Source organism: Ostrea edulis, chromosome 2 (assembly GCF_947568905.1).
Source record: "Ostrea edulis chromosome 2, xbOstEdul1.1, whole genome shotgun sequence".
NCBI classification, from domain to species: Eukaryota; Metazoa; Mollusca; class Bivalvia; order Ostreida; family Ostreidae; genus Ostrea; species Ostrea edulis.
The window spans coordinates 39,424,581-39,443,629 of record NC_079165.1 but is presented as its reverse complement, the minus strand read 5'-3'; the positions used below and the strand labels follow the sequence as shown (position 1 = coordinate 39,443,629).

Below are 19,049 nucleotides of genomic sequence, written 5' to 3'. Positions count from 1 at the left end.
TTTGTTAAAATCATGACCCTCGGGGGTAGGATGGGGCCACAATAGGGGATCAAAGTTTTACATACAAATTTACAGGGAAAATCTTTAAAAAGTCTTCTTCTCAAGAACTACTGGGCTAGGAAAGTACATTTACATGAAAGCTTCCTGACATAGTGGAAATTCAAGTTTGTCAAAATCATGACTCTGGGGGTAGTTTGGGGCCACAATAGAGGATCAAAGTTTTACATACTAATATATAGGGAAAATCTTTTAAAATCTTCTTATCAAGAACCAAAGGGCCAGAAGAGCTGAAATTCATATGAAAGCTTCCTTACATAGTGCAGAATCAATATTGTAAAAAGCATTGACCCTGGGGGTAGGTTGGGGCCACAATAGGGATCAAAGTTTTACATGTGAATATATATAGATAATCTATCATATATATTCTTGCTGCATATGTCAAAGATGCATTGCGTATTCTGTCGGACAAGTAGAGCAGCGTCACCTAAGCGCACATTAAGTGCTAGATCTGGCCGAAGCTGAAAGTAAATTTCCAGACATGAATTATGAAGGATTGCTCCGAGATCTGGTGAAGGCGTCAGTCCAAATATTCAGCCAAGCCGAATATCAGCCGAGATTAATCATCGTGACCATGGTGAAAAGATTCAGTAACGCAGGGTTTCTAGATTTTTGAAGCGATCGATCGATTTATTTTTCTCAAAAACAACATAAATTAGAGCTTTCTTTGTCTAACATATATCGCACAAAATGTACAGAAGTATTAAGAAACAGAATATGCCCCATACTTTGAATGAAAGTAGTAACTTTTCTCAAACACTCGTGTTTAATATCGAGTACCTACGAAAATTCGCACGGATGTTTGCTTCATGGGCTGAATTCAAGGTTTGAAACAATTTGAGAAAGAACCATGATAATATGTCACAAGAATATAAAAAGACATTCAATTTCTTACTAAATTGGGAGTCATAATAGTCTTTATTTTGATAAAATGCTTGAAAATGAAAATAACGCAGGGCAAGAATCCTGACATTAACAATTTAGGTCCCCCTTGTCCAAATCATGCTTCATACTAAATTTGAGAAGAATTGGAATGGTAGTTACCAAGAATTTAAAAAAAAAAATTGTTAATACATCTAATAACTGACCATTTTGGCCCCACCTTGATACCAAAACCCCTATCTATGGGATCATTAAATCTACAATTTTGGTAAAGGACAACCTGTTCTTTCTAAATATCCATTTAATTTCAGTTTAGTATCAATAGCAGCAAAGAAGATGTTATTTAAGTGTTTTAAAGATAAACATTATATACAAATTTGCTCTGGGGTCAGAACGTCTACCACGGGAATCATGAAATTTACAATCTTGGTAGAAGCCTCCCTGTTCTACATCACTAGCAATCTAATTAAAATCATGTCTTCTCTAACCGTTACACTGGAGAAGGATCTGACAGCATTGCATTTGAGGTAATGTTATTGACCCTAGTCTCATGAATAATTCAATAAATATTCAACCAATAACAATAGCTTGACAAGAAATTAAGAACCAATCAGGGATCGTTTTACTGAATCGTATTCGGATTGTAAGTTAACAAAAATGGCGTCGATCCATGAAAAGTTTAAACAAATCCAAAATATCAGTTTTAAAGGAAGAGCAAATATTTTATCATTTCCATTATTGTTGAAATATATTTTTGTGGCATTCTAAAATCGCTCATGGCTGCTGTCATCTTCTTCGAATATTCTACCGTGCTTCTCGGTAATTATTGATTGATTGATTGTATATTGTTTAACATCCCTCTCGAAAAAATTTCACTCATATGGAAACGTCACCATTGCCGGTGAAGGGCTGCAACATTTAGAACTATGCTCGGCGCTTACGGCCTTTGAGGAGGGAGGGATCTTTATCGTGCCACACCTACAGTGACACGGGGCCTCGGTTTTTGCGGTCTCATCCGAAGAACCGCCCCATTTAGTCGCCTCTTACGACAAGCAAGGGGTACTGAGGACCTATTTTAACCCGGATCCCCACGATATCGGTAATTATTGACATGCACATGATAAATACCAAGTATGTTCCGATATCACAGCAAAATTTTCATGTTAGCGAAAGGCGTCATTTGATTGGTCAAGTGTAGAAGGTGAAATAGCATGACCTCAAATGCAATGCTGTCAGATCTTTCTCAAGTGTAACGGTTAGAGAAAATCTTATTTTAATTAGATTGTGTCATTATGTACTAGTATTTAGTTTTTCTTACACGTGTGGTTGTAGAGAACATTTTTGAAAAATGGTCAATTTTTGTCCCGCCCTAATGCCACAGGGGTGCAGGAGTCCTGATATTTACATTGTATGTCCCCATGCTTCATGACAAATTTGAAAAGAATTGGAATGGTGGTTATAAAGCAGAAGTTCAAAATGTTCAATTGTAAACGCACGACGGACGACAGCCCATTGTAATAGATAACTTGAGTTTAAGATCCTCACAAAGGAAATCTTCAGTTCTGTACTACATCCGGTCCATTCATTGTTACAAACTCTCAAAGTCAGACAGAAAAATGAATATCAAAAATATAATCCATACAGCATGTTTGGTTGCATGCGTTATTTATTCTTATGATATTACAGATATTAAGACAATTTTTATATTCCACAAGCGTATAGAAAATAAAACTAACATCTACAAAAGTTTGAAATATAGTTCAAAACGCTCTTGTGCTGGTTTTTACACTGTTTTATGTCCATGATGGGAATGGCACTGTCTGCATGGACAACTTTGTACATATATTCATATATAAATGAAAGAAAAGAGGTGTGCTTTTATATAAATTGATAAATCTTATGACACAAAAAATAATATTCAAATAACACCCTTCCACAACACTGCGAACGTAACAGTCATTTAAACAATGAACCATGGTTTGTTGGTGTACTGGACAACGGAATTATGAAAACTTAAATGACGCTCACAAGTGCGTGGTGCAGATTTTTCTACAATGCTGGCGACCATCATCTTTCCCAATAATGACTTCAAAAACACAAATTGATCTGACTGAAATTGAACGCGTGCTTTGGATCTATGATATACGTGTTTACAACCAAAGAAACATTAAAGACATGACGTAACATAATTTTTTGATTAGCGACGAAAGTTCGATCGGAAGTCTCTTTCTTTTAGATTCGTGTGGTAATTCACAAAAAATTACCAAGAAAATTTACATTTAATTTTTGATTCGTCAGTTTTTTCAAAATATTTCGGATCATGGAAAATATTGGCACCAGCTATCCTTTTCAAAGTCTCGACAGTCGACACGAGGCCCACCCTGATAGAGGTTTGACGTTGTGCTAAGCACTGCCGACTGCTGTACACATCATTTACATATGAACTTTAAACTCGACAACGAAGTTGATAAAAACATTCTATTGAATGTAAATATTTACAGCTATAGATCAAAATGTATTTTACAGCTTTTGATTACATGTTTCTGTTGTTCTGTAACCCCACGATATAAGTACATGCATATTCAATATTAACTGTAAATATTGATCGATATAATATAGCCATTTAAAAGAAACCATCTGAAAAAGATGGCAACACTTTGTGACGTCGGTTTAAAAGCACTTCCTGTGGACAATACACGGACCTGATTCGTCGTATTCCTGTTTAGTGATCCACATCTGCTGGAAGGTGGACAGAGAAGCAAGGATGGAACCACCCATCCAGACGGAGTATTTCCTTTCTGGTGGGGCAATGACCTTAATCTTCATTGTACTAGGAGCTAAAGCTGTGATTTCTTTTTGCATACGATCAGCAATACCAGGGTACATGGTTGAACCACCAGATAATACCGTGTTCGAGTACAAATCTTTGCGGATATCGACATCACACTTCATGATACTGTTATATGTACTTTCATGGATACCAGAAGATTCCATTCCAAGAAAAGCAGGTTGAAACAACGCCTCTGGACACCTAAAACGCTCGTTACCAATGGTGATGACCTGACCGTCTGGAAGTTCGTAGCTCTTTTCTATGGACGATGAGGACGCAGAAGTTGCCATTTCTTGTTCGAAGTCCAAAGCAACATAGCACAACTTCTCTTTGATGTCTCTGACAATTTCTCTTTCCGCTGTATTTACGAAAGAGTAACCACGTTCTGTGAGAATCTTCATGAGATAATCGGTCAGATCACGTCCAGCGAGATCTAGTCTCAGGATGGCGTGGGGAAGTGCGTAACCTTCGTAGATGGGAACTGTGTGAGATACTCCGTCTCCAGAGTCGAGCACTATGCCAGTTGTACGACCAGCACCATATAGTGAAAGTACGGCCTGAATAGAAACATACATGGCGGGAGAGTTGAAAGTTTCGAACATGATCTGTGTCATCTTTTCTCTGTTGGCTTTGGGATTGAGTGGGGCCTCGGTCAGGAGGACGGGATGTTCCTCAGGGGCCACACGGAGTTCATTGTAGAAGGTGTGGTGCCAGATCTTCTCCATGTCGTCCCAGTTGGTGACGATACCGTGTTCAATGGGGTACTTGAGGGTGAGGATTCCTCTCTTGCTCTGGGCCTCGTCTCCTATATAGCTGTCCTTCTGACCCATGCCAATCATGACACCCTGAAATATGGTTATGATATCAAAGATTAATTACGTCATAATGTGAAATGGTCGATATCGAGGCTGGAATTCCTAAGGGATGAATACAAGATCATCAGTATACAATTATTGACATTTTTAGGCCAATGCGATTCTTTAGCTACTACACCGAGCGGAGGAGGACTTTATGAATACTGTCCTTCTCAGGTAGCTAAAGCGTCATATTGGCGGAAAAACGTCAATAATTATTGTTTTGTCATATAATTGAATAATCCAATATATGGAAACCAACGACACTATACCTGTTCGGTCATCTTTATATACAACTAAACTGTAACACATAGTCGAAAGTGATTAGAAACGCGAGTTTTTGTATACAATGTATGATTTAAAAATGATTTAAACATTTATATTGGCTACTAAATCAAAGAAAACGACCTGATCGGTCATCTTTACATTGGGATCAATATTACTATATAAATCAACTATTATTACTAAAATTCGTGATAAACGTTACCCCCATTTTCACACATTTTAGTGCAAGATAGTCAACAGTGAATAGAAACGCGAGTTTCATAACTGTTTACATATGTATATAAGAAAAAGAATAAATGGAGACAAATAGCATTATAGCCTTATGCATTATATTGGAAGAGGCACCTCCACTCTGACCATCTATTTTCAAACAAATCCTAACAGTACATTTTCCTATGGAAAAACTAATAATTATTAAGATATAAAAGGACATCATTAAATATAATTGTATTATTGTTTCTTGACACTTGAAATATATTTCTTAACTAATAAGATAATCAGATTTAAACCAACATCTATATCTACATCACCAAGAATAACATTACATGCATTGAACATAACTACATGTATTTTTCTCGGATAAAATCTTTCAAAGATGACCAAATTATTTTAAGGAAGTCAGCTCCTGATGATTTGAGCAAAACTACGCAGGATGCTTCAACTAAGTATACTGATCCCATTGGTGCAAACTTATTACACATCTATTACTGAACTCTATCCCGTTGAAAATTTTTGTGTCAATTCATCAATTCAAATTTTGAAAGGGTTTAGCAGGGGTTATATTTTGTGGCGAAAGGATTGATTAATCAAAAAGTTCTAAATCTGCATGATATTGCAGTTTCTGTTTCATCCAATATATCTTTAAGATATTTTTATACTCGTATACGTGTGTTTCAGTTTTATAATTTATGATACAAATAGTTCAGACTTCAAATGTTGTAATCTATTGATTCGGTTGATATATTTAAATTTTTCAAACAGAACACCGATTTTCAAAAAAGTTTAAATTAATTTACTCGGAATTTTGCATAAAATTCAGTAATTTTGCCAATAATTAAAAAATTTGATCTTTAACCCCCACTTTTTTAGTTCTATTTTAAGACTAGACCTTGAAAATTATGTGAAATTTTAGAAATTGAAATTACTCCTAATTTGTCCTTTTAATATCAAGTACAGAAAGGTCATTATTTATTTCCATTCCTTGTATTAAACTTTATGATCATAATTGTTAGAAGACATGATTATATATCTGTTTCATGTGGTGACACCAACAGACAAATCAAGTTTAATTGAATAAATCTTGAGTCAATCTTAAGTGCAAAAAGGTCATGTTAGAAAACTGTAGCTCAATAACAAGCATTGCGACCCCAGTTTTTCCTAATTCTTCTTCAATGTATAAAAGATACAGTTCCCAAAAATTTACATTACTCCCTATCTCAGGTGCGAACCTCTTTAACGTTAGAATTTTAAAGTTATTACAGTTCTTGAATAAGCTGTTGATTTCTAAGCAATCTCACTTAGCTTTATTTCAACACAAATTCTTAAAGGGACCGGTTTACGGTTTTTGTTGTTGGTCTTTTAAAAATACTTTTCATATTTGATGTTGAACATAAAAAAATATAACTCACTTAGTGTAAACAACCAAAATTTGGACCTTCTTAATGCAAGGATAAGAACGATATTTTAGTCTGTGTTACGTAAACAAGACTCGCACCTTATTGATGTTTACACACAAACTCGTGAAATGTTATGTTGTAATTTAAGGCATCCTGATTTTGCATTTTAAATGATACATTTTTAATACCTAAACACAACTTGAAATGTGAAATACATGTATATCATAAACTTAGATTGTTAACCATGCATTTTCAAAACTTTGTAAACAATAACATACTTCTATCTTTGTTTACACAAAAAATAATAAACTCTATGATGAGATTATGTCGTAATGCATCACCTTATTTGTCTTTCCTTTGTGAAAACTTTTAAAAACATTAGACAGTAGATAAGTGAAAAACTAAATTTTTGGAGAAATCATGAATTTAACACAATACGGACATGTAGATACATAGATTCATTTATAGATATTTTTCTCTTAAGTTACGAGATTAAACTTTTTTTTCCTTGATACTAATTGGCATTCGTAATTCTAAAAGATAAAAATAATATTTTCATTATCTTACTTGATGTCTTGGACGTCCAATAATAGAGGGAAACACGGCCCTGGGGGCATCGTCTCCGGCGAATCCGGCCTTGCACATTCCGGACCCATTGTCAATAACTAACGCAGCAATATCGTCATCAGCCATTGTCACAAGATTTGGTTTCTATAAGTTAAGTTGAATGTGTCTTGAATTGGTAGATCTTCTATTTCCTCGAGTATCGGTCTAACCATTATATATACACCAAACTACAGAAGATCACATGTCCTTATGTTTCGTACATTGGGCCCATATATGGCAAGTATTCATTATTTCGTAAATTGGGTTCATATATGGGAATCATTCCTTATAGGAATCGTTTTGGTTCGGTTCATAAAATACACCACGACAGAGACTTTTAAAAGTTGTCACAGGTAAAAATAGATGAAGAAAACCATGGCTCGATAATATGAGTAGTGAATCAGGATATGATATATAGTTTATCATAATGAAGTATGTATTCTCCTAAACTTATTGATGTCATATTCATTGTTATGCAAATTAAATTATTGTTTACCGAATGAGTGTTTGCTTATTTTGTTCATTGATTAGTGAATTGAAGCAGACTTCTTTTATATACGTCATAACATGTACATATTACAGTATCATTGCAATAAGTGGTGTACAACAATTAACAGATGATATGATCATTTAGAATTTTAAGCAATATTAAGCAATTGTACTGTTTCGTATGGAGTGTATTAAAATCCGAATAAGGTATCTTACTGTAATGACTGAAAATAGGCCATCGGTATTTATACAATCGCTAGTCATAGCATAATATTTTTCGCTTGCACAAAGGAGTTCTAATACGGACTTACACGTAAAAAAAAGTTCTCGGAAACGAATTCCTACCCCTCTATTAGTTTTACAAATTTTTTATCTAAGGATACTAATTCCTTTTCAATTATTCTGTCAGTAAAGAAATCTCTGGATACGTTGTTTTCTCTGTTTTTTATGCTGTTTTTTTTTTAGTACTTCTACAATTCTATTATTCTAAAACCGTAAATAGGATTGCTAAACTGATGATCTATATTGAATTACATCTACTGTATTACATGTAGGTCGTAATATAATTTCAATTTTCATTTAAAAAAACACCGTACCTTAACCTTTCCTCAAAGAGAGAAAAAATTATTCCGAAATGATGGCGATCGCTCACAGCGTGACAATTCAGATGTTCCTGCACGTGACCTTGACCTTTTATATTTAACCTTGAAAATCAATAGGAAGTCAGATATTTGTGGAAGGTGTCATATCCAAGCAAGTTGGATAATGATAAGAGCTGTGGATTAAATTACTGTAGACAATTCTTGGAGACTATTTTATGATAATTCTTTTTTCACGGTTGTTTATTTTCCTTGTCAAGAATTTTCAGACAGTTGTTAACTCAACTTCTTCCTAGTTACCCCCTCCTTTTGAATACAAGAGGTCAATAAGGCCACATCGCTCACCCGAGCCACCTTGGCCTTACGGTTGTTCAAGGTCAACACCAAAGTATAACGAAGTTTTGCCATATATCGAATCTATATACAAAATAAGAAAGCCCTACCTTAAATAGTTCTGGAAATTTTAGATAGGTCAGGTCTTTCTTAAAGGTCAAACTCCAAGGTCAAAAGATCAAACACAATTGTTTCACAATGTCTTGCCATAGTGAATCTCTATTAAAATATGAAAACCATACCTAAAATAGTTTCTGATATACTTAATAGGTTATGTTTTCTTAAAAGTAAGCTAAACTCAGAGCACAAGGTCAAAAAATATGATATGAAATGAAAGCTCTTGCAATAAGAAATCTTTATACAAGATATGAAAGATCTACCTGAGATAATTCTGGACATATTGAATAAGTAAGGTTTTTATCATGGTTTAATTTCCACGTCAAGGTCGCAAGATCACACATCATTGGATCACATGAAAGGCCTTGACATAAGGAATGTATATACAAATTATAAAACCCCTAGCTGAAATAGTTCAAGAGATATTTTAAAAATATTTCATACGTGTATAAATATCAAAATATAAAACTTTTATCCCCTATTGTGGCCCCACCCTACCCCCAGGGGCCATGATTTTAACAAACTTGAATCTACACTATGTCAGGAAGTTTTCATCTAAATTTCAACTTTTCTGGCTCAGTGGTTCTTGAGAAGAATATCTTTAGATGACCTTATCCTATTTTTGCATTTTTGTGATTATCTCTCATTTGAAAGTAGCATGGCGCTTCATTTAAACAAATCACCTAAGTTTGGTTGAAATTGTCCCGCTGGTTCTGGAAAAGAAGATTTTTAAAAATTTGTCAGTGTATTGTCGTTATAATCTCCCCTTGGATAAGGGTGTTGCCCTTCATTTGAACAAACTTGAATCCCCTTCACCCAGTGATGCTTTTTACCAAATTTGTTTTAATTGACCGAGTGGTTCTGGTGACAAAGCATCCTTAGGTGAAATAGTATACAAATAGTCACTCTGGTATGCAAGGAATTTCCGAGTTTCCAGTCCAGCAATCGTGACCTATTAAAGCCAAGACCAATCCGATAAGCAGCAATTGAGTAGTGAATCTTGGATAAGAAATATGGTTTCAATCTTGATCACAGGAGTGAACCTACGATCGTACATTACACGAGCAAACGACCATACAACCTCATCGTAACTCTCTAACATGGAATCTACTTAATTTATGGGCAGATTTTATTTGTCCAAAATCGGCTCAAAACTGTGAAAGATAATGCTGCCATAAGAGAGTATCTAAAACAACTGAGGTCATGACCTCTGAACCATATACATGTATATTCCTGCTGTAAATATCACGATGCATTGATAACTATGATGGATAAGTGCCCTGGGGGTCATCTCAATCCCCATAAAATTTTTTTACTTCAAATACATTTAAAATGGTGGAGATTCCAACCCTTAAAGCAAATATATTCTTGTTGCACGATGCACTGAACACCAGGTTTTTGTTTGTCATTTTTTCCACCCAATTTGCTCCTCGTGGTAAAAAAGAAAATTATTAAAACTTATTGCACAGAGAAAGGACCACCAATCATCTCCCAAAAGATGATTTGGCTACTGCAAAAAATGTATGGGCAGGTTTTATTTATTGAAAAAAGTCCTTTTTCGACCCCCAATTGGGCTACAGGGTGAAAATGAAAATTCCAAAACCTTATTGCACATATACAGGACACCACCAATCATCTTCCAAAAGATGATTTGGCTACTGTATAATATGTAAGAGGAGCTCTGGGAACAAAGTTTTCGTAGAAAAACGTCGTTTTCGACCGTATTTGCCCCCTCCCCTCCTCCCAGGTGAAAATGAAAATTACAAAACTTTATTACACATCTGCAGGACACCATCAATCAATTTGGCGATTACGTAAAATGTATGAGGAGTTCTGGGAACTAGTTTTTTTTTTTAAATAAAACTTTGTTCATTTACCCCTATCTTGCCTCCAGGGTTAAATTGAAATTTTCGAATCCTTACTGCACATCTACAGGACACCACCTATGATATTCTAAAAAGATCAATTGGTTACTGCTTTAGAAAGTGTCGGTATAATAAACCGGTGGAAAAAATGACGGAACACATTGCAATCGTTCTTGCCACTTTTATAAAATATATTGAAATCATCCAAATCCTTGGCATGAAATGTTGAAGATAACGAACAGTGATCAATCTCATAACTCCTATAGAGAATACAAAATTAAGAGTAGGGCAAACACGGACCCCTGGACACATCAGGTGCCTAGGAGGAGTCAGCATCTCCTGTTGATCGGTCAAACCCGCCGTAAGCCATATATTTCGATTAAGTAAACGGAGTAATCCATAGTCAACATCAGTGTGTAAAGAAGCCTAACAATTGGTATGAGATACGTCAGACAACATTTGACCCAATAAAGGGTTGTATTGGTAAATCAGATCGTTATAACGACCATAAAATTTGCAAAATGCTGACTTTAATCCAGATTGTTTAAACCACTGTAACATCAACTCATTTGTCAATAGCCTGTCTCGATTTAAAAACTGATCATACGCAAAACAAGCTCTTGTGTATCGAATCAGTTGAGAAACATAAACAACATATGCAGGTGATTATGGAATATTGCTACATAGATATGGGAAGCTGACGATGAGGAAACTGAAGTCATCCCATTTGTCATAAAGTCGAGTTGTTAGTTTGCCGTTAACATCTATGTTCATTCAGATATCTAAGTATGAAGCAGCTGTCGAAGACTATGTGGTGTCTTTTATTTCACTGGGATATATCGAATCGAAATATGAACGAAAATGATTATTGTAAATAGATAAACGTCGTCAATATATCTAAGTGTCAAGTTGAAGGCTACAGCAAGAGATTTTTTTCTCGAAAGAAGTTTTGAAATAAATTCTGCCTCGTAAGAATATAAAAACAGGTTAGCTAAAGGAGCACAACTCGTGCCCACGGAAATTCTAACAGACTGGTGGAAGACCTGGTCACTAAATACTAGGATGATGTTGTCAATGAGGAACTCCAGCATCTTTTTTATATCATCTTCAGAGTACTTGTGCGTAGAATCAGATAGGTGTATAACAAAGTAATTTTTTGAATGACTGATCACTAGATATGAATATTTCCCTTTTCATTGAAGAAGCAACTGTCTATATGTCAAAAAGTCTAGTCTTTTACTTATTGCGAGTAATGGTTGTAAGTGTTGAAAATTCATACGTTTTGATGTTGTTGATTTGGGAAAAAAAGATTTAAATTTTTTTTTTATTTTTTTTTTTTTTTGAATCCACATTCGATTCACACCTTTTCTGGCATATGTTGTGGCACAATATGTTTGAAGTTTCTCCTTAACAGCATGCAGTTAATATTTTCGTAAGGAGTAAATATTGGGTTTTGGTAGAACATTTACTGGATCCAGCAATGTATCTCTGTTTGAAAGGGATTTTGTGAAGTTTAGGAAATCCAGTATCAATATGACAACTCATGTTATTCGTCCCATTGATTGGGATATCAAAGTGTTTAAAACTGAAGCATGGTTTTGAGGAATTTTATGTTTGAAAGAGGAGTTGGAGTATAAGTAGGATTGCCAAATGTGGAATTATTGCCATATATATATATATATATATATATAATTTGGCAATGTAATACTAACATTTTCAAACAACGCAGGTGATTGCACAGATAAAGGCTGTATATACCACAGACACTTGTTTCTGTAAATAAGTTATGACCTCTGTATACTAATAATACAGAGGTAATAACTCATTTAAACAGAAACAAGTACCTGTGGTATATATACGTACATTATGAGAAGTACGAAAAAGGGCATGTTACTCTCTTCACCCTGACAGCAATCTTTCTAAAAATACTGATATTACTTCAAGATACCTTATTTGGATTTTAAGTTGGCATTTAAATATCCAAAAATGGATGAAGTTCACTGCTATGCACATATCTAAAGTTACTGGTAGTTACGTGTTATCCTCAATTTAGTTCTTTTTATTTATTTTTGCACATGACACAAAATACTCCGATCAATACCCCGATCCATCGTGGTCCCTATTAGGAATACTTGCCATATATGGATCTGCTTTACGAAACTTAAGGACATATAATCACCCGTTGTTTAACTGTAGTTTAACGTATATAATGGCTAGATCGCTTCCGGAGGAAACAGAAGATTCACCAATTTGAGACAGATTAAACTTAATTAAATAAGTTATAACATAAATCTTGTGACAATGGTTGATGACGATATTGCTGCGTTAGTTATTGACAATGGGTCCGGAATGTGCAAGGCCGGATTCGGCGGAGATGATGCCCCCAGGGCCGTGTTTCCCTCTATTATTGGACGTCCAAGACATCAAGTAAGATAATGAAAATATGATTTTAATTTATCAATTACATTTTAAGTTGTCTGTAATTTCCTATTTTTTATGTTACCTGTTAGAAAATATATATCTATAGAAATCATACGAGAGTCTACTGCTGCACATGGTAGATACATGTACTTACGAATCATTTACAAATAACAATATGAATGATGAAATACATGTATACGGATGTACATGTTTTGCATGTAGACGTATTGTAAAACACGATCATTCACTACGTAATTCAACTTCTAACAAATACGACGAATGTTTGAAGTTTTTTAATGATAGAGTAATTAAATAGGTTTTGTACATGGGTCTGTGACGAGAAGTAAAAATTCAACCGATAAAAACACTTTCGATGAAAAAATACCTATTTCAAAACTAGATTGAAGCAGATTTTATGCATATTATATACTCGAATTAAATTGATAATTGCCTAAACGAATTATATAAATCTATTTAAAGAAGCATTTTCTTTACTGAGTACTGGTACTACTCGAGAATGATTGTTTCGTGTGTAAAATTAGATGAATTTTCTGAAGACTTTTCTCGATAAGTTGACTTGAATTTAAGTGTGGTCTATAGTGCATATATAAGAAAGTTTCGAAACAAGATACCTGAAAATATACTTAGTGTAAAATGACTTTGACCTTTAGGTTAGTAACTTTTAAAATCACTACATACTATATTTGCTTTAAAGGGACTAATTCACGATTTCCCCCAAAATTTTGTTTTTCCCTTTTAATGATCAAAATCTACTGTATAATGTGTTTAAAAGATTTCACATAAAAATTATGGTTATACATTATCACAGAAGCTAATTTTAGAGAGTTTATTATTTGTTTTGCAAACAAAGATTGCGGTATGTTATTGTTTACGAAATTTAAAAAGAAATGGATATCGATCTAAGTTTATTATATCTTTCACATTTCAAGCATTCTTTGGGTAAGATGTGTCATCTAAAATTAAAATTTGTGAGTATGCAAAATTAAGATGCTTTATATTACAAAATTAACATTTCACTGGTGTATTTGTTTACATGAAAAGACTCTAGTCTTTGTTTACATAACACAGAATTGCTTTTATTCTTGCGTTCAGAAGGTCAAAATTTTGGCTGTCCGCATTAAATCAGTTATATTAAAATGTTTAACATCAAAACTGAAAAAAAAAATTCAAAAATCGCGAACCAGTCCCTTTAACAAAAAATTCACGCGAAGTTCCATGAAAAAGTAATTAGGCATATACACGTGTGAAACAGAGCAGAGGGAATTTATACATGTACAATGACGACGGATGCGAGATGATCCAAAATTTATCAGATAAAATGAAATGTAAGGAGCCACCTTAACGCTAAAATACATACATCAGGGTGTTAATTATTCATACAGGTGGGGAATTGTGATATAGATGTGTTGTACATGTAGAGCATCAAAAGTAAGCTTCGTGTATCTATACTGCTCCGGTATCAATACTGCTCCCGGTATCTATACTGTTTTCTTTGTGATGACCCTTTGAAGCCCCAGTGTGTTGATTTCCCCATATACACTGTACATGTACACTTTTGGATGTAAATATTTTCGTGCAAAATAAAAGGTCAACGGGCGGGAACTATGGAAATTAACATGCATTTCAATTTTTATTGGGCAGTATTTTTTATTATTATTATTATATTCATTTTTATTTCAAATACTGTATAGATAAAAGGAATCATTATTTGTTTTTGTTTGTAGGAGTGATTAACAAGAATGGAAAATGTGATGATTTACATAACGACAAAGCCGTTATGGATAAATTATCACGTTTTCCAATGTAGTTAATCACTTCATATACCCAATAAACTAGACATTAATTTCTTATACAATCTGAAATTAACGAATGCAGTCCTGTGCCATTTATAAAAGGCACATAGAGTTATATATAACTCCCTCGAAACAGCCCGTTGGTTTCAACTGAAACTGTCTACAAGTCTTTAAAAAACCGATTTGACACAAAGATATATATTACATTATAATTTATCTTCAATGAACACCAAATAAACTTCAGCTGCACATGGGTCGCTCTGATTTCAGGGTGTCATGGTTGGCATGGGTCAGAAGGACAGCTATATAGGAGACGAGGCCCAGAGCAAGAGAGGAATCCTCACCCTCAAGTACCCCATTGAACACGGTATCGTCACCAACTGGGACGACATGGAGAAGATCTGGCATCACACCTTCTACAATGAACTCCGTGTGGCCCCCGAGGAACATCCCGTCCTCCTGACCGAGGCCCCACTCAATCCCAAAGCCAACAGAGAAAAGATGACACAGATCATGTTCGAAACTTTCAATTCTCCCGCCATGTATGTTTCTATCCAGGCCGTACTTTCACTATACGGTGCTGGTCGTACAACTGGCATAGTGCTCGACTCTGGAGACGGTGTATCTCACGCAGTTCCCATCTACGAAGGTTACGCACTTCCCCACGCCATCCTGAGACTAGATCTCGCTGGACGTGATCTGACCGATTACCTCATGAAAATTCTCACAGAACGTGGTTACTCTTTCGTAAATACAGCGGAAAGAGAAATTGTCAGAGACATCAAAGAGAAGTTGTGCTATGTTGCTTTGGACTTCGAACAAGAAATGGCAACTTCTGCGTCCTCATCGTCCATAGAAAAGAGCTACGAACTTCCAGATGGTCAGGTCATCACCATTGGTAACGAGCGTTTTAGGTGTCCAGAGGCGTTGTTTCAACCTGCTTTTCTTGGGATGGAATCTTCTGGTATCCATGAAAGCACATATAACAGTATCATGAAGTGTGATTTCGATATCCGCAAAGATTTGTACTCGAACACGGTATTATCTGGTGGTTCAACCATGTACCCTGGTATTGCTGATCGTATGCAAAAAGAAATCACAGCTTTAGCTCCTAGCACAATGAAGATTAAGGTCATTGCCCCACCAGAAAGGAAATACTCCGTCTGGATCGGTGGTTCCGTCCTTGCTTCTCTGTCCACCTTCCAGCAAATGTGGATCACTAAACAGGAATACGATGAATCTGGTCCAGCTATTGTCCACAGGAAGTGCTTTTAAACTGACGTCACGAAGTGTTGCCATCTTTCTCAGATAGTTTAATTCTTTTAAATGGCTATATCATATCGCTTAATATTTTTCAGTAAATATATATTGAATATACATGTACTTATATCGCGGGGTTACCGAACAACGGAAATGTAATTAAGTGTACACGTACACAGTATGTCGTAAAATATACTTATATCGCGGAGTTACAGAATTAAAGAAAAATGTAATTATGAACTTCGTCGTCGAGTTTAAAGTTCGTATGTAAATGATGTGTACAGCAGACGGCAGTGCTTAGCACAACGTCAAACCTCTATCTAGGGTGAGCCTCGTGTCGACTGTCGAGACTTTGAAAAGGATAGCTGGTGCCAATATTTTCCTTGATCCGAAATATTTTGAGAAAACTGACAAACCAAAAATTAAATGTAAATTTTCTTGGTAATTTTCAGTGAATTACCACACCAATCTAAAAGAAAGAGACTTCCGATCGAACTTTCGCCGCAAATCAAAAAATCATGTTACCTCTTTATAGTTTCTACCTAAAAAACGCGTTCTACAGTCATCAATTTGTGTTTTTGAAGTCATTATTGGGAAAGATGATGGTCGCCAGCATTGTAAGAAAATCTGCATCACTCATCTTCATCACGCACTTGTGAGCGTCAATTAAGTTTTGGATAATTCTGTTGTCCAGTACACCAACAAACCATGGTTCATTGTTTAAATGACTGTTACGTTCGAAGTGTTGTGAAATGGTGATACATGTAAATAGATACCGTATGTTTATTTGATTTTTGTGCCATAAGATTTATCAATTTATTTAAAAGCACATCTTTTTTTCCATTTATGTTTGAATATGTATACAAAGTTGTCCATGGAGACACTTTATCTTTGACAGTGCCATTCACACCACGGACATAAATCATACAACAGTGTAAAAACAGCACAAGAGCGCTTTGAACTATATTTCAAACTTTTGTAGATGTTTGTATTATTTTCTGTACGCTTGTGGAATATAAAAATTGTCTTAATATCTGTAATATCATAAGAATAAATAACGCATGCAACCAAACATACTGTATGGATTATATTTTTGATATTTTTGTTATGTCTGACTTTGAGTTTGTAACAAGGAATGAACCGGATGTAATACAGATACAGAAATGTAACATCTAAGATTTCCTATGTGAAAAGACCTTTTCTTAACATGTTTATGGACAATATAACGACGTTTCTGCAAACATTTTAGCTTAAAACAGCATTGCACTATAAAATTAATCTCATACAGTTAGACTTTTCAAAATTGCTTGTGTTTTTAGTTCATCAGAGCTGAAAGTTCATCATAAGCTTTCCTGATCATCTATATCCGTCCGTCTGTCCATAAACTTAGGTTTGTTTAACTGAAAGCTTTCTAATATAGTTCAGATTCAAGTTTGTTCAAATCATAGCCCCTGGGGTAGGGTGGGGCCACAATAGGGAATTAAAGTTTAACATGCGAATATATAGGGGGGAAATCTTTAAAATATTCATCTCAAGAATCACTGGGCCAGAAAAAATTACATTTACCCTAAAGATTCCCGACAGTGCAGATTGAAGTTTGTTTTAAACATGAACCCCTCCCGGGGATGGGGGTGGGGTAGGTTGGGAACACAATAAGGAAGCAAAGTTTTACATGCGAATATGTAGGAAAAAATCTTCTCCTAAAGAACTACTGGGCCAAAATTTTTAGAATTTACATGTAATTAAACTTCTTGACATAGAGTAGATTCAAGTTTGTTAAAATCATGATCCCCGGGGGTAAGGTTGGGCCACAATAAGGGATCAAAGTTTTACATGCAGCTTTATAGGAAAAATATTTTAGAACAGGACCATAGTTAACATTGTAAATTTATATGCACGCATCCCCAGGTAGTGTAGATTCAGGTTTCTTCAAATTGTGGCCCCTAGAAGTAGGGTGGAGCCATAAAAGGGGATCCAAGTTTTACATGTGGATTATAGGGAAACATCTTTAAAAATCTCAACAACAACAGGACCATGGTTAGTCATAGAGGTATGCAAGTATCTTCAGGTAGTTCAATCAAAGGTTTTCAATTCAGGGGCCCTGGGGGTAGGGTGGGGTCACAATAGGAGATCAAAGTTTATATTTATGTAGGAAATTAATTTCAGAAAGTTCTTGTCAAGAGTAGGAGGGCAACACTATTTATACCATATGCAAATGTTCGCAAGTTGTGTGGATTCAAGTATTTTATGTCGGGGACATGTTGTTTCGTCCTGTTTGTCTGTCTGTTCGAAACTTTTACCTTGCTCACAACTTTTTGATGGTGATTGATCGATCTCTTCTATTTTATATGTACATTTATTGTGACAAGACCTTTGTATTTGGTACCTTGTGACCTTTCAGTTTGAGCTACTTTTAAGAAAACCTAAGCTATTCAATATCCTCTGAAATATTTATAGGTACATGTAAGTATTCATATATATTCCTTTTGATAAGGCCTTACATTTCATACATGATCTTTGACCTTGTGATCTTCACCTTGGAGTTTGACCCAGATTTCAAAACTTTAATCCAACTTATAACTTTTGAATTGTGAGCGATAGGGCCCTTACAGCACAGGCACCTGAAGTGTGGATAGCTTGTTTAGATCTTATGAACACCCCCCCCCCCCCTTTCTAGAAATAAGAAAGAAATCATTATTTTTATACAGAACCAATAATTTATCCAAAATATGTTATTTCCCCGCCGATCGCCCTCATAAGTCGTTCTTAATATTCAGTTTCAACCTTCTGTAAGCTTTAGAGATGACCACTTGTGACATATATTAGTATCTGATGAGGGTGATCGATGGGGAAATAACGTATTTTGGATAAATTATTGGTTCTGTATAAAAATAATTTCTTTCTAGAAGGGGGGGGGGGGGTTGGTTCATAAGATCTATACAAGCTATCCACACTTCAGTTGCTTGTGTCTGACATGTCACATATGCATTCCTTGTGACAAGATCTTTTTCAGTGCAAAGT

At 35.1% G+C, this 19,049-nt stretch overlaps 2 protein-coding genes across 2 annotated transcripts; one reads left to right on the top strand and one right to left on the bottom strand.

Moving 5' to 3' along the window:
* Positions 1–2,573: 2,573 nt before the first annotated feature.
* Positions 2,574–7,252, bottom strand: LOC130046417 (actin, cytoplasmic-like). The gene is made up of 2 exons (XM_056153963.1): positions 7,092–7,252; positions 2,574–4,614 (listed from the first exon to the last, which is right to left on the bottom strand). Exons 1-2 carry the CDS (start codon positions 7,215–7,217, stop codon positions 3,610–3,612), a joined length of 1,131 nt encoding a protein of 376 aa, XP_056009938.1. The 5' UTR covers positions 7,218–7,252; the 3' UTR covers positions 2,574–3,609.
* Positions 7,253–12,513: 5,261 nt separating this feature from the next.
* LOC125680778 (actin, cytoplasmic-like) lies at positions 12,514–17,078 on the top strand. Its single transcript, XM_048920547.2, has 2 exons — positions 12,514–12,960; positions 15,039–17,078. The coding sequence occupies exons 1-2, from the start codon at positions 12,835–12,837 to the stop codon at positions 16,041–16,043; spliced, it is 1,131 nt and encodes a 376-aa protein (XP_048776504.2). The 5' UTR covers positions 12,514–12,834; the 3' UTR covers positions 16,044–17,078.
* The last annotated feature ends 1,971 nt before the right edge of the window (positions 17,079–19,049 follow it).